At 42.3% G+C, this 14812-nt stretch overlaps 1 protein-coding gene across 1 annotated transcript in view; it reads right to left on the reverse strand.

The window, feature by feature from the left end:
• Positions 1–14812, reverse strand: part of agap1 (ArfGAP with GTPase domain, ankyrin repeat and PH domain 1) — a 128987-nt gene that overhangs the window by 87735 nt on the left and 26440 nt on the right. The window contains 4 exon segments of the mRNA XM_030752466.1: positions 1577–1662; positions 4038–4052; positions 10064–10151; positions 11009–11067. Coding sequence (XP_030608326.1) covers positions 1577–1662; positions 4038–4052; positions 10064–10151; positions 11009–11067 — 248 coding nt within the window.

Consider the following 14812-nt stretch of genomic DNA (forward strand, 5'->3'; position numbering starts at 1 on the left):
AGTGACCCTGCTGTGACTCAGCTTCAGGTCCACCAGATATCAGGTGCATCATGATAGCTGGACAACATCTGTATGGAGGACTAAAAAAGCTAAAACACAAAAAGGAATAAAAAAGAAACAAACCAAAAACAAACAAACATAAATATGCCTTTGAAGGTACCATAATACATTTAAATAATATATTAAATATATTTGAAAAATAAGTGCAGGTATGAATTGATAGTGACTTATTTTTCAAGCTTTATTTATTATTATACATGTATTACTATTATTAATTTATCATAATTACATGATTATTATCTATTTATTATGCATTTATTTATTTGTGTTTATTATATCCATTCAAACTATATATTTCTGCATTTTTTTCTACATTGATTTTTCAAAATGAATATTACTTTTTGTGGCATTGTTTTTATTTATCTATTCCAACTTGTTCATTTGTGTACTGTTTTGGTATTTATTTCTACTGTTTTTTTTTTCAGGGATTTAAAAAATATTTCTGGTGCACAATGAAAATTTTTTTTTTTTTTTATTATTACTGGTTATTTTAATATTGGCCATGTTGGTCCTCCATACTTCTGCCCCACATGATATTTACCAGTAAAGTAACTGAACTGTAAGCAATGTGGCCCAAATGTGTCTTCTAGAGGAGAGTATTTCTTTGTTAGTGTGACTCCTGAAAGTGTCGTGTGAGTGTTTGAGTGTGTGTGTTTAAAGCTCTCATTTGTTGGAATTTGGTAGAAACGTGTAGAGTAACAGGCAGAGAGACGCCACATATGATGGTCAGGTGAATTATTTATAAACTGGAGACTTTTCTGTCTGGACTCGCTCACTTTGAGCCAGAGGACTGAGGAAAAAGAAACTGCTCCACTTTCATCCTTATGATCCTGTTTATCATCACATGAACTCTCTGTTCTCAGTCAGTGGGAAGCGTCTGCTATAAAGCAGCACGCTGCTAAAAATTCGACCTGATTTTTAGTGGTCCCCCCATATCAGGCTGTACTGAGACACAGAGTTTGGTTCATCATGATAAACTTTAATCACATGTTTAACAGTTAAATTACTGCAGTTTTCCTCTATGTCTGAGTATAAATGCATTAAAAATTATTCTGAGCTGCTCTGGGATAAAAATATGGAGCAGGAAAGGGTTTATTCCAACTTTAGTGAGTACAAGTGTGCACAATGTTTCGAAGCAGAGGGGGAACGTTTATGAAACCAAACCCAGCAGGGGGCGACTGTGCGCATAAGCCCGACTAGTCTGCATATAATTAAAGCTATGAGTCTGTGCGGTCTTATTTTACCCTCTGTGCATTTTCAGATATTTTCGGGTTATTTGGCACACAATCATTGAAGCCAACTACCTGAAAGTGAACATAAACTGCTGTAAACTGCTGAAAATTTGAGATAAAAGCACAAACAGGCCCAAACGCTGACAGGCAATTAGCATAAAAACATAATTTTTCTCAAATATCTTCTTCATACATGACAAAAAGGTTTCTGAGTCTGTTGAGTCTTATGCATCTCTGCAGCCTGGGGCTCACAGACTCTGGTTTGAAGGAGGTGCAGTACCCACCTGAGCCTCCGGGGGGCCTCCTTCATCTCTGATAAGCAGCAGGTGACTCTGACCGTCCACCACGATCTCCTTCTTAAAGCGGCCGCCTGCGGGAAACACAGACAGACGTTAGCACAGCTTCTAAAGGCACCGGCAGATGGAGGTGTGATCTACGGGGAGGCGGAGCTGATCGATGATCAATCGGGTCGATTGAGTGAGAGATGATGGAGGCTACAGTGATTGGACAGGAAACTATTAGAGATGGCTGAGTAACTGGGGGTAGTGGGGAGAGGTAACCTGCAGCTGAGAGTGAAGCACACAGACGATGACGCCGAGGCTTCGAAACAACAGGTGAGGGTGATGGCAGCTGCAGACATCTTTTATTTACAGTCTGTATATAAAAGCAGCGAGGTCATGTTGACTCTCCCGGGCATGTTTAGCTTATAATCGCTAACACTGAGGCCTCTCTATGTTTACGCTGCTCTAAAAATCAGCTTCAAACGCCTGTCAGGAGGCCAACGAGGGCACATGTAGGAGCTTCTACTCGACGTTCTGCTTTCGAAGATGCTTCCTGCTGTCACATCTCAGCTCTGAGGTTTCATTTCCAGGCGTGCTGCTCCTTTAAGCCGCTCAGCTCTGACACAAATATAAACTGCAGTGCTGCGGGTCACTGTGGGAACGAGCGCCTCTTCCTCAACATTTACAGGAAGTCGCCGGCGTTATTTCGGGCTCTCTCCCTCTCTGTCTGTCTCATCAGGATCAGCTGATCTCAGAACGGTGTGGCTGAGAGTGAGCGAGCCGGCCCAGCTGCAGTAATGACACGGTGGATGTTTAGAGAGCGTGCGGACGCGGTTCAATCACTACACTCGCTTTTCTTTACCCTCAAATTAAATATTTGTGTCAAGAGTAGTTGATTTTTGTCCAAGAGGCAAGAGAGGGGCTGGAAAAAGGAAGTCCTAAAAGCTGTGGCTGCTCTAACGTCTGCTTGATAAAACTCTGGGACCGTCCACTGCGCCCACTCAGTCTGTGGATGCAGATTAATAACCACCACAGTTAGCCCTCCACTGATGGTCCACTAAAAGGTCCAAACAGGCTTTGTTAACTTTTTTATTTGTTCTGAAAAGAGCTTGTTTCTGTCACTGCCTTTCACAATAAAAGCCCTCAAAGCTGTTGCTAAGTGAAAAGTCTCCCAGAAGTGCATCACTTCAATTTATGACAGTGGCTACATCCATCTTTTATTTACAGCCTGTGACTATGGGGAGAGAAAAGGCCTCCTGATGGGTAAAAACTGGAGGAGGACGTCCAGCAGAGGGAGTCCGGCCTGATAAACTCACTGATTAATACCTTTAATTTGAAAGTAAGGCCTTCATTGGTCAATACAACCATCTGATGTTTTCACCCTCAAAGGATGAAACGTGCAATCTGAACACAAAGTACATCTGACTGAGACACACAAGCATCGGTTAATAAAATCACTTATTGATCATATAAGAGAAATAAGAAGTCATCAGTGACAATAAAAACTTGGATTTAAAGAGGCAAAAAAATGAAAGTGAACATTGACTGAGCTAAAAAACATGAAAATAGTTCATTAATGATCTGAAACTGACCTAAATTAATCACTGTGATCAGGATGGAAGAAAATCAGCGAAGCAACAGCGTGTGTGTGTGTGTACATGATGAGGATGAGGGAGAAAGATTACAATCAGATGACACTAAGACAGGAGTGGGCGGAGCTACACGTTCAGTCACAGCAGCCAATCGAGTTCAGCTTCGGGTTCAGCAGCTGGAAGTTTTAAGCTCAAACAATCCAGATGTTTTGACCTGATGAAACTATTCATAAAGATCTGTTCATCAGACTTGTTTAAATAAAGCTTAACAGGACTAGGTTTAACCATTTTGCAATGGAGGACCATAACTGCCAAATTTAAGCAAGAAAGTAAATAAACTGAAATGCCATTAAATGTATGGAGAATAATCGTAGAAACATTGAAATCACTGATTTATATAACAGAGTTAATTTAATTCAGAAGTTAATGAATTAATTTATAAAATCCAAGTCATCAGATTTTTTCATACACTTCAATAATTCCGTCAGATAATATATTTTAGAGTTGACCAAGTAACAAATAAATAAAACTGATAAAGTAGATCAATAAATGAGCAAACAGTGGTCTAATAATTAATAAATTTAAAATGAAAATGTGAAGGTAAATAAATCGGTAGACATATTTTGGCATTTTCGGCCCTCTGTACCGTCTGCTTCAGAATCAGCCTGTCTCAAAGAGGAGGCGACCGTCACGTGCAGTTAAATCAGTGATGCAGACACACAGTTTCATGGTGTTTGGCGACACAGAGATGAGACGCAGCGCTGAACCCGAGCTGATCTCAACGCGCTGCCATCTGAACCAATGAGACGACAGATTTAAGGGTGGAGGGATGAACAGGTGGAGAGAGAGAAAGGGAAAGGGAGGATAGTTACCTGCATCCACGTCAGCTATTGTACAAGAGCAGCCCCGAAAGAAGAAAGAGAGGAAACAAAAAGCAAAAACAGAACACATCAAAGATGCAGCCACAGTTAATGCATGCACAGTCCAACCAGGAGACAGCGAGGAGGAGGAGCTGAGGAAGACGTCTGAGAGAGGGTCAAAGAGAGGACACGAGAGAGGAGAAGAAGAAAGAGCAGTAAAAACAACAGTACACAGTTTTATTTGCAGTCAGCTGGAGGTCAGAGCAGCCAAACACGAGAAAAGCTCTGATAGGAAGAGGTCAGAGGAAGACTGGACCGCTGTACTTCATGAGTTTGGGCTCGTTTATGTTGCCGTCACCACCTCGTTACAGCAGATTTATACAAAGATGCTGACTCATCAAACACTGCTGAGGTCACATTAATCACTTTGAGCAAACTTGGAAGAAAACATCTCATTATGGCGTTTGTTATTGTGTGAAGGACTGAGAGAAGGAGGAACTCACTCAATAACATGCTGCATGTGCCAGTACAAAGCTTTAACATGCTGCCCGGCCTCAACATAGCAGCAAATCGGCCTTGGACTGTCGGGACCAATTCAGGACTTTAATGTTTGATCTGGTTTCAGATTTGGTTTGGAGTGTTCAGACTTTGATTTCTTGGTTTTTGCCTTGATTTCATTTTGAGTTCTTTGGACTTGGAACTGGATCAGATTTAAGCTGCTTGGACTTGGTTTGAACTTTTGGTCCTTGGCTTTGGGCTATTTAAAACTGATTTCTTTTTACACTTGGATTATGAACTCTTCAGGGACGATGGAGTTGCAGTGTTTGTTCTGGTACTTTTATTTCGGACGTATCAGTGATCGAGTTTTGGACTTCTGGGAGTCCTAGTGTTTGAGTTTCCTTGTATAGAGGCTTGGTTCGGACTGTTTTAAACCTGACTTGGTTTCAGAATGGATTTTGGACTCGGTGTGGGACTGTGTTTTTCATCTTGCTTTGGACTTGGATTTGGAATTTTTTGGGAGGTGGTTTTGCAGTGTTTGGACTCATTAATGATTGGGTTTTGGACTGTTCTGGACTTACTGGTGACTTAGTTTTGGGGTGTTTGAGTCAACTCTGGGCTTGATTCAAAACTTTGATTTTGAACTCTTTAAGGACTTGGTTTGAATGATTTTGAGTTGGTTTTGGTCTCTTAACTTCACTTGGACTTGTTTTTTTTGATTCGGGACTATGTTTTGGACACCTATTGGACCGTTTTGGACTTGGAATTTTTCCGAGGTGATTTCACAGTGTTTTGGACAGGCTTTAATCTGTGCCTCCACTGGTGTGCCAGTCAACACACTTGGCAATCAAAAGGTTGCTGGTTATATTCCAGCCAGAGACACTAAATCCCTTTGGGGTTGTGTCAGGAAGGGCATCCGATGTAAAACTGCTGAATCCAACATGCGGAGCCACCTGCTGTGGTGACCCCTTGTGACAAGGGAGCAGCTGTAAGCGGCTTTTACGGTCTGGATTTAAAGTTGGCACGATAACTGAAGAATAATCAATAAGAAAGTAAACTTTTGAAGTGTCACCTTCTTCTCTGGCTGAAGTGAGGCTGTTAGAAAAACAACATATTGAAGCAAAGCTGCCTCTCCTGATGTCTGTGTAAACCTGACAAAAATAACTAATAAAATAAAGACTGTTCTGGAAGCATCAGTCTGGGGACTTTGCCGATGCCTCCCAGTGTTTCTTTTTCCGTTAAAGCCACGAGAACAATAGGATCTGTGAATGATGCCTGGCTGCTTGTGAGAGCGGCAGCTCCTCAAACCACAGTCAGCAGCATTAGTTTGGTGGCTGTGGGTGATTTCCCAACCATAGCTCCCCTCTCTCTGCAGTAATGGATCCCATGTGCTGCTGCACAAATGCTCTCAGTTGGACTCTTTCGCTAACTGCCAGCACTGCTTCTACAAAACTATCAGAACCTTTAGAAATAAAGACAAAACTCGGCACGTCTGACTGTCCTTAAACGCAGCACAGAGGTAAATCTGAACGATCTGCATGTTTTTGAGTGAGTGCTGAAGCGTTTTCCCTCTGCAGCAATGAGGCTCCAGCCTGCAGCCTCAGAATAGTTCTGGTCGGTGGCTTCGTGGCGCTGTGGTCGCCTCGCCGCTCACAAGCCACCAACTCCGCTCCCAATCAATCGCCATGGGAATCCAGGCAGCCGGCGTATTTTTAGATCCGAGGAATTTCAAAACAGCTTCCCCCCTTATGCAGCTTTTATTCCTCTGTGGTTATGCAATGATTTCAGAAAGGTTTTTTTATCTCTTTTTTCGTATTTAATTGGAGTTGAATCGCTGCTTCCTCGATGGGCAGCGGTGCCAAGTAATTCAATTAAAGATAAGAGGGCGCTGTTGTTTGGATTCGGTATGTGGGGCTGCTTGAAAAGCCGTGTCGTGTTGCTTTTGGCAGCACTGCGGTGTAATTAAGGCAGGAGGCCGCCGGGCATTTAGCAGCATGACACTGAGGAAAAACGTCAGCGCCGAGGAGCCTTTCTCATGTTTGAGTGTGAAGTTATCTGCTCCGGGATTCCCCATCGCCACCAACTTTCTCCCAGCTGCCCTCGCTCTGCTTGTAGTATTTTTGTGTGTGTTAGTGCGACTCCCTGGGGTCCCCTCTTATCAAGCTGACCTTTGATCGACCCCTCTGAAGGCGTATTAAATTAAAAAATAAACCTCCTCCTCTTCCTGCCTCTCACACAGTGAAGTCTCTCCGCAGAGGGACCGCCAGCTAAAATTGGTCTGCGGGCTGATGTCGGGGTGGGTCCCCACATAACAACATAACAAAAGCAGCAAAGCTTTCGTCCCAAATAAACCATGTTTGATGGTTTTCAAGAGGTTTACAAAGAGGTTGGCAGGGGGTAATTAGCTGCAGCTCCACAGCACGCCCCCAAAAGTAGCCAAAGTACTTTTTGACTCTTTTCAGTGTTCAAACTTCTGGCTGGGCACCATTCAATCGGCAGCCGTGTACATTTTCCAGTAGCTCAGAATATTATTTTTTAATTAGACTGAAAAAATCTAAAACTTTCTGCTGTTTTAAAGGTACGGACTCCAGCAGGCCCCTGAAGGTGTGCTGTGTATCTGCACCAAGACGACAGCAGCAGGTGCTTTAGGCCAGGGATCCTCAAATCCAGGCCTCGAGGTCCGGTGTCCTGCAACTTTCAGATGTGTCCCTGATCCAAAACACTTGAATCAAATGGCTGAATTACCTCCTCAGTATGCAGTCAAGATCTCCAGAGGCCCGCTAATGACTTCTATATCTAACTCAGGCGTGTTGAAGCAGAGACACATCTAAAACCTGCAGGACACCGGACCTCGAGGCCTGGATTTGAGGATCCCTGCTTTAGCTCCTGTAAGTTGCGAGGTGGGCCTCCATGGATCAGACTTGTTTGTCCAGCACATCCCAAAGATCCTTGATTGGATGGAGATCTAGGAAATTTGGAAGGCAGGTGAACACCTCAAACTCGTTGTTGTGCTCCTCAAACATTCCTGAACCATTCTTGGTTTGTGGCAGGGAGCATTATCCTGCTGAAAGAAGCCACAGCCACCCGGGAATACTGTGTCCATGAAAGGGGGTACATGGTCTGCAGCATGTAGAGGTAGGTGGTACGTGTCATAGTCACGTCCACATGGATAGCAGGACCTGAAGTTTCCCAGCAGAACATTGCCTAAAGCATCACTCTGTCTCTGCTGGCTTGCTTTCTTTCCACAGTGCATCCTGGTGCCAGTTGTACCCCAGGTAAGTGACACACACACCTGACCATCCAAGTGATGTCAAAGAAAACATGATTCATCAGACCATGACGACTTCTTCCACCGCTCTGTGGTTCAGTTCTGACCTTTGTTGGGGTTGTCGGAGGGTGACGGATTTGTTTTTAGACTTCAGTGGAAATTGTTTAGACTTGTTTTAGGACCGTGGACCTTCGGGGAGCTGGTTTAGGATTGTTTAGAGTTAACTTTGACATTTAAATTAATGAATTAATTAATTTATTGGGAATTAGTTTTTGAATGCTGGTTTACCTGATCTGAAACTGATCTGAATCAATTCAGATTTGACTACTGAATGTGGATGTTTTGCACTGTTAAAAACTTTTTGTTAGAACTTGATTTCATAGTGTTTTAGAGTTGATTTGAAAGTTCGTCTTAAACTTCATAAATATAGATTTTTACTAAATATTAAGGACCAAAACTGTCAAAATAAATAAAAAGCACGGACAATATAAATAACTTCAAAGTAAATGTAGAGCAGAGCAAATAAATATAAACACAAAGTGAATATTTAAAGAAATTATCAGTTTATTTGTCTTTTGCTTACAGATAATGACGTACTTATATATTTAATTTTTAAATCATGGAGCTATCATAAGATAAGAAATGCTTTACCCGATATTTGGGGAATTTTAACAAAGTGTTTGTTACAGCAATTGAAATACTAATATTACTAGTACTACTACTACTACCACTAGTAACAATAGTAGTAGTAATAGTTTTTTGAAGTATGTCACCCTTTTGAGAAGGAAAAATACATTAACACAAGAAATGAGCCAAGAACTGTGAATTTAATACAAAGCGCCTTGAGGCAACTATTTGTTGTGATTTGGTGCTATATAAATAAAATTGAATTGAATTGAATTTAAAAAATGACAAACTCATATTAAACTGGCTGATACTTGATATTTAACTGACTTATGTATTTATGCACTTTTACCATTTATTAGTTCGTAACTTTGCAAATTAAAGTGCTGTCATTTAAAATACATACACAGATAAATAAATAAGTAAATGAGAAAATAAATGAATTAAATTAATTTAAAAAAAAATACAGAAGCAAATCAAATCAGGAATGCATGTCTCCTGTTATAGATTAGTTAAAGACTACAATGATGTAATATTATTATTACTATTGCTTCATTTATTTTGGCAATTTTGGTCCTCCACAGCATAGAGACAGATTTCTAAGCAGGCAGAGGAGGCGCCCCCTACTGGTTATTAGAAGAATGCATTTATTTTTCTTTTTTAAGTGAACCTAAAGTATTCGTACTAAAATGAAACAGCTGAGCCGTCGTGTCTGCTCTGGTGAGCGTCTGTCAGTGTGACTGATAAAGAAAAAAGGGCAGAAAGTGCCTCTGCTGTGCGTGCAGGATCCCTGAGAGCAAACGGCTCGTGGTGAAATATTAAAGCAGGTTTAGTAAAGTGGGTCTTCGCCCGAGGAGGCGGCCGTCCTGTACAGTAACAGTGTGTGGGCAGCTTTAATATTACATGAGGAATATGGCCGTCCCTGCAGGGCGTGTGAGCAGAGACACCGGAGGAAAGTAGGGCTTCATCTTTTCCCTGAGACAGAAAGTCCTCTTTAAAGTTTTATAACTCATTCTGGGTCAGTCAGCAGAGCAGTTTAACCTTTCAGGTCTTTGCTGTTTCTCAGATATTAAGCTTCTGAGCAGGATGTTCTGTTTTTAAATCACTTCTTCTTCACTTTTTAAATCCACTTCAGAGCCCTGAGGAGGTCAGACTTGTTGGTTTTTCAGCAAGAGAGCAAATATTTCATAAAGGTGTGACATTTTCATGCCTCTGTGCTGGTTTGGTGTGTTTTTGATTCCCTTCATCTGATTCAGAATTCATTTTCATTCATTCACTCTTACACTGACATATTTTCCCTCTAAAGGTCTGACAGATCAGCATTAAACCAACACATCTGATAATTTCAGAGCCTCCTCCAGTGACTCTGCAAATGTTTATTTCAACCCCCCAAAACCATCAGCTTTCTCCCCAAAGTGGAGCAAAATCTCTTTTTAATGCGACTTGGAGAGTTTCAGGGTTTGACTGAGCAGTTCGTTCCGCTCTGTGGGTCAGGTCTTTGCTTTCAGGACGTCGTTGAATGACGTTTAATCACTTCATTATTTTCTCTCTGCTGTTTAAAACCTTTCAGTCTGAGGAGGCGGACGAGCTGTTTTTTTAATTTGCTTTGAAGAAACAAACAAAGAGCGATCTGTGAGGATGTTCTTACCCTCAGGTGACTCCTCCTGGACGTACGTTCCTGTCAGGTACCTGTGGACCAGCGCAGACTTACCGCTGGCCAGGTTACCCACAATGCCCTGCGGGGGAGACAGAAGGTGAAGTTAGTGTCTCCTGATACATTCAGCAGACTGGACTCAGTGTTGCTGATGAAGAAGATGCCATTCAAACACGAGTTAATTTTTTATATCTTAAATAAACATTTTACTTTCTCTCATAATTTCGGTCTAAAAGGGTTTTGACATAATCTCATATTATGATGACGTAATGTTTGATGTCCTAATCCTGTAATTTTGACATTTTAATGCATTATTAAATCTTATTGTTGATGTTTTACTCTTGTAATTTTCACATGATCTCATAATTAATGTAATCATCATTTTTACATATTACTCACGTATTTATCTAAAAAAATGTAAACATTGTCAGAGTGAAGAAACTGTATTCTCACAGTTTTGGCATCAATCAAATCTTTTTTTTAAATGTTCAAAGTCAAAATGATGAAACTGAAGTTTTGACTTTGTTTCAGTGTCTTGATCTTTTATTTTTACTCTAACTCCATGTTGTGGACAGCAGCTGATGGAGGTATCCTCAGGAAGCAACCTGGACGGTGTGCAGGTACGGAAACACGAGGCAGCGCCCAGATCAGGTTTTTAAGAGATGAATAAACTTTCAAAATAAAATACTCAGCACACCTTTACTTAAAATGCTGCAGTGGAGGGCAGATCAGTCGGGACAATCGAGAGGAAATCTCTTAACCGTGATGTTTGTGTTAGTTTGTGCTGTTTGTCGGGCATCTTGTTACATTTTGGTAGATAATGATCTCCACGGTCTGCTGGAGCCTGACTCTTACAGACCGTGCATGCAGTCGTCCATCTTGGACAGGTGATGTCACTTCCCTTTAAAACCAGTTTCAGTTTGAGGGGTTTGAACTCACCACTTTGAGCTCGGGTACCGTCCGACTCAGCGTCCACTCCTGACTGTTCACAAACGCATCTGAAAGACACACAAAAAAACTCATCAATAAACTGTGAAGAACGCGCGGTGCGTTCAGGGAAACAACGGAAATAAAACTGCTCTGATGCCGACGTCATTTAGCACACAAACAGAGCAAACAGCATCACAATAACTAATCAACCCGCTGTGCCAACAACATGACCCTGACTGATGGAGAAACAACGAGCTCCTCCTCAGCCGCTGACGAAGAGGCTCGTTAGAGCTGACGGACGACTGACACCAGGCCGAACGTCGCAGCAGACTGAGCACGATAACGGGACACGTTCAGAAACATCGTCACGGGACAGAAGAACCACAGCTGAGCACATACGGAGGTTAAAAAGAACCAAAAAGAAGAAAATCTTCATTTATATTTATGAGGCAAAACGTCCACATAGGTGAAGATTAAATGACATTAAACTATCTTAATCTCAGCATCAGCCAATAGAACAGATGCTGAAAGTTTCATACAGATTAACTCCTGATGAAACCATCTGAGCTGCGATTATGAGCTCAGAGTTATTGAACATGAGAGCGTTTATGGATCGAGAGCAGAGGCGGCGAGGATCAGAGGTCGTGGGAAATGAGGAGGGTGGAGGCCAAAAGATGTTAAACCCACCCACCCACACACACACACACACACACACACACACACACACACACACACACACACACACACACACACACACACACAGAGACTCTGTGTGTGTTATTGGAGTGCGATAATGTCGGTGTTATCAGGGAGGTTGTTTCCATTCACACTACACAGACAGCTTTTTAACAAACACACACACACCAACACTTTAAACACACACACACACACAGTCCTGTGGACCAAATCTGGGACCTCCCACTGAAAAAATGTGGCTCTTACATGGAGCTGGGGTTTGTTTCTGTTAGAACATTTATTAAGGTTTTCAACCCGAACAAAAACATACTAAATAAAACACTTTATTTCAGGGTTGTGACATTTTTAGATATTGTAACCAAAAAATTCTGAGCTTGAATTTCTCACTTTGACATTTTAAACTCTATATTTTAACTTTACATCATAATTGACCTTCTTAATATCAAAATCTTAATATTCTTAATCTTCATAACTTTGACATTTGGATTTGAGTATTTTGAGATTTCAACCTCATAACTGTAACTTTCTGTCTCCAACTCGATGTGTGACCTTTAATCTTTGACTCAGGAGTTTATGATGAGAGATTGAACATAGCTGCTGCTGCTGCTGAACGTCTCCATGAACAGGAACGTGAAGAGTCCAGATGTTTGCTGCAGCCGTCAGTCCACGGCAGACTCCATTAACCCGACTGGACTCTGAGACACCTCGGCCCCGGCTCTAAGTAGGCCAGTGGGCCAGATCCACTTAGAGCCTCCAGCCTCTCGTTACTAATTCATCTGCAGCAATCTGTGTCAGCCTGGAGACCCTCAGACTGTACAGCCCTGAGAGAGGCAGGAGTGCTAAAAGCCCCGTGAACAGCTCCTCTCTGGGTTTCTAATGCACTGATAGCGGGGAGACATTTCACAACCTGATGGATCGTTTTTAGAATGATGAGCCTACGTGATGCTCAGTATGGAGGAAACAAAGTGCCAACATCAAATAAAGACTTCAATTTATTTATTTTTATTTAATTTTAGGCCACAGATCAGAAAGAAAGTTCAATTTGACATTTTTATGTAATTATTTTTTACATTTTTTTGTCTCAATTCTGAAATTTAATCTTCAATTTTGGCCCCATCTCATGATATCAATTAAAAAGCACCAAATTTCCACCACATAACATCCTGACTGCTCCTCTTTCCTCCTTTTAATGAGTCCAAACTGCTGCCAACATCTCATCTGTCTGGAAAGCATCCAGAGAGCAGCGTCTCGATTGGTCGGCGGGCACACAGAGGGAGACATTGTTCAGGGTTTCCCCCCCCCCACAAACGGCGGCCTGTATTGGGGCCGACCCCTCCCTCCCCATGCCAAGCAGGATGTTGACCCAGCTGCTTCCTGTTTTTGGGAGACGGCCCTCCAGTTCCCCTCTGCTGGTTCCCAGTATGATGCACCAGCAAAGGGAGGCGATGATTAGCAGCTAACAAACCATCAGCTGGTGGTTTAATAGGGCGGTGAGGCTGGGTTTAAAGGAAGAATCCATCAAATATGTAACAGGCTCCTGCACAGAGGTCAGAGGCTGTTATAACAGATCCCAGCAGCAGGTTTTCATACATTTGAAATCTGAGAATTTATGTATTTATTCACCAACTATGAGCATCAAACATTTTGCTAATTTTCTGCATTTTTTGTGTTTTCTCTGCAGCTTCACGCCCGAGAAGAACACTGAATAGCATCTGCACAGTGGTGATATTTTCTCATGTTTTATGATGATCGCCCTCAGCTATGATCTGGTATTTTTAGTCTGTTTCCAGGCTGCTGAGGAGTCTGCACAGAAACACAAACACAAACGCCGATTGAACAAATCTGCATTGCGAGAAGAAGGAAAGTCCGGACGAGATGAAACAAAAGCATCTGGGAGCGTGTGGGAGGAACACCTGAACTCAATCAATCCATCAACGCGTCGTATTTACGAGGCCGAGAGGAAGGGGAAGACAGAGGGTCTCAGAGTGCGACTGTGGGTGGATGATACGACTCCATCGCCACCCGACTGCATGTAGGCTGAAGCTCCAACATTAGGTCATGAGTTAGAAACCCAACACACCTTCTTTCCTCTACAGCAGTTTCACGCTCAGTAAAAGCAAATGTCCACTAAGTGATGTATTGTTCACCCACTTAAAGGGAGTGTGAGAGGGTTTAGAGCACCACGGGACAGTCAGCTTTAAATCAGACCACCAGATAGTCCACGTATGAGTTTGGTTCAGGATAAAACACCTGCCTCAACACATCGCAGATCTTCACAGACTGCATCTTTTAAATCCAGACTTCATCTGATAATGCTGAGTTTTTGAAAATCACAAAATGTTGACTTTATTTCCTAAACATCATTTCTTTCTACTTTTTTGATGCAGCAAGTCAAAACTCTTTGATTCGTGGATTAAAATGTCCATCCATCCATCCATCCATCCATCCATCCATTTTCTTCCGCTTATCCGGGGCCGGGTCGCGGGGGCAGAAGCCTAAGCAGAGAAGCCCAAGCTTCCCTCTCCCCAGCCACCTCCTCCAGCCCATCCGGAGGGACCCCAAGGCGTTCCCAGGCCAGCCGAGATACACAATCTCTCCAGCGTGTCCTGGGTCTACCACGGGGCCTCCTCCCGGTGGGACATGCCCGGAACACCTCACCCAGGAGGCGGCCAGGAGGCATCCTAATCAGATGCCCGAGCCACCTCAACTGGCTCCTTTCGATGTGGAGGAGCAGCGGCTCTACTCTGAGCCCCTCCCGGATGGCCGCACTCCTCACCTTATCTCTAAGGGAGAGGCCAGCCACCCTTCGAAGGAAACTCATTTCTGCCGCTTGTATTCGCGATGTCAACATAAATGTCAACATTTTAATTCTGAGATTAGAAAGCCAGAATTAGAAAGTTAGAATTATGAGGTAAAGTCAAAAGTCTGAAATTAAACTGTCAAAATTATAAGATACGTATATAGATATGTCAAGTAAGTGTTTTATTACTCTAATGATACAGATTAGAATGTAAACCACATTATGTAGGAGACCTCACTCTGGCAAACAAACCAAAAAAGAAAATATTAATCTTTTTAACATGTAATAGTAATGATAATAATATAATGTAATAATGG

This window comes from Archocentrus centrarchus, chromosome 2 (assembly GCF_007364275.1).
Source record: "Archocentrus centrarchus isolate MPI-CPG fArcCen1 chromosome 2, fArcCen1, whole genome shotgun sequence".
Classification (NCBI taxonomy): domain Eukaryota; kingdom Metazoa; phylum Chordata; class Actinopteri; order Cichliformes; family Cichlidae; genus Archocentrus; species Archocentrus centrarchus.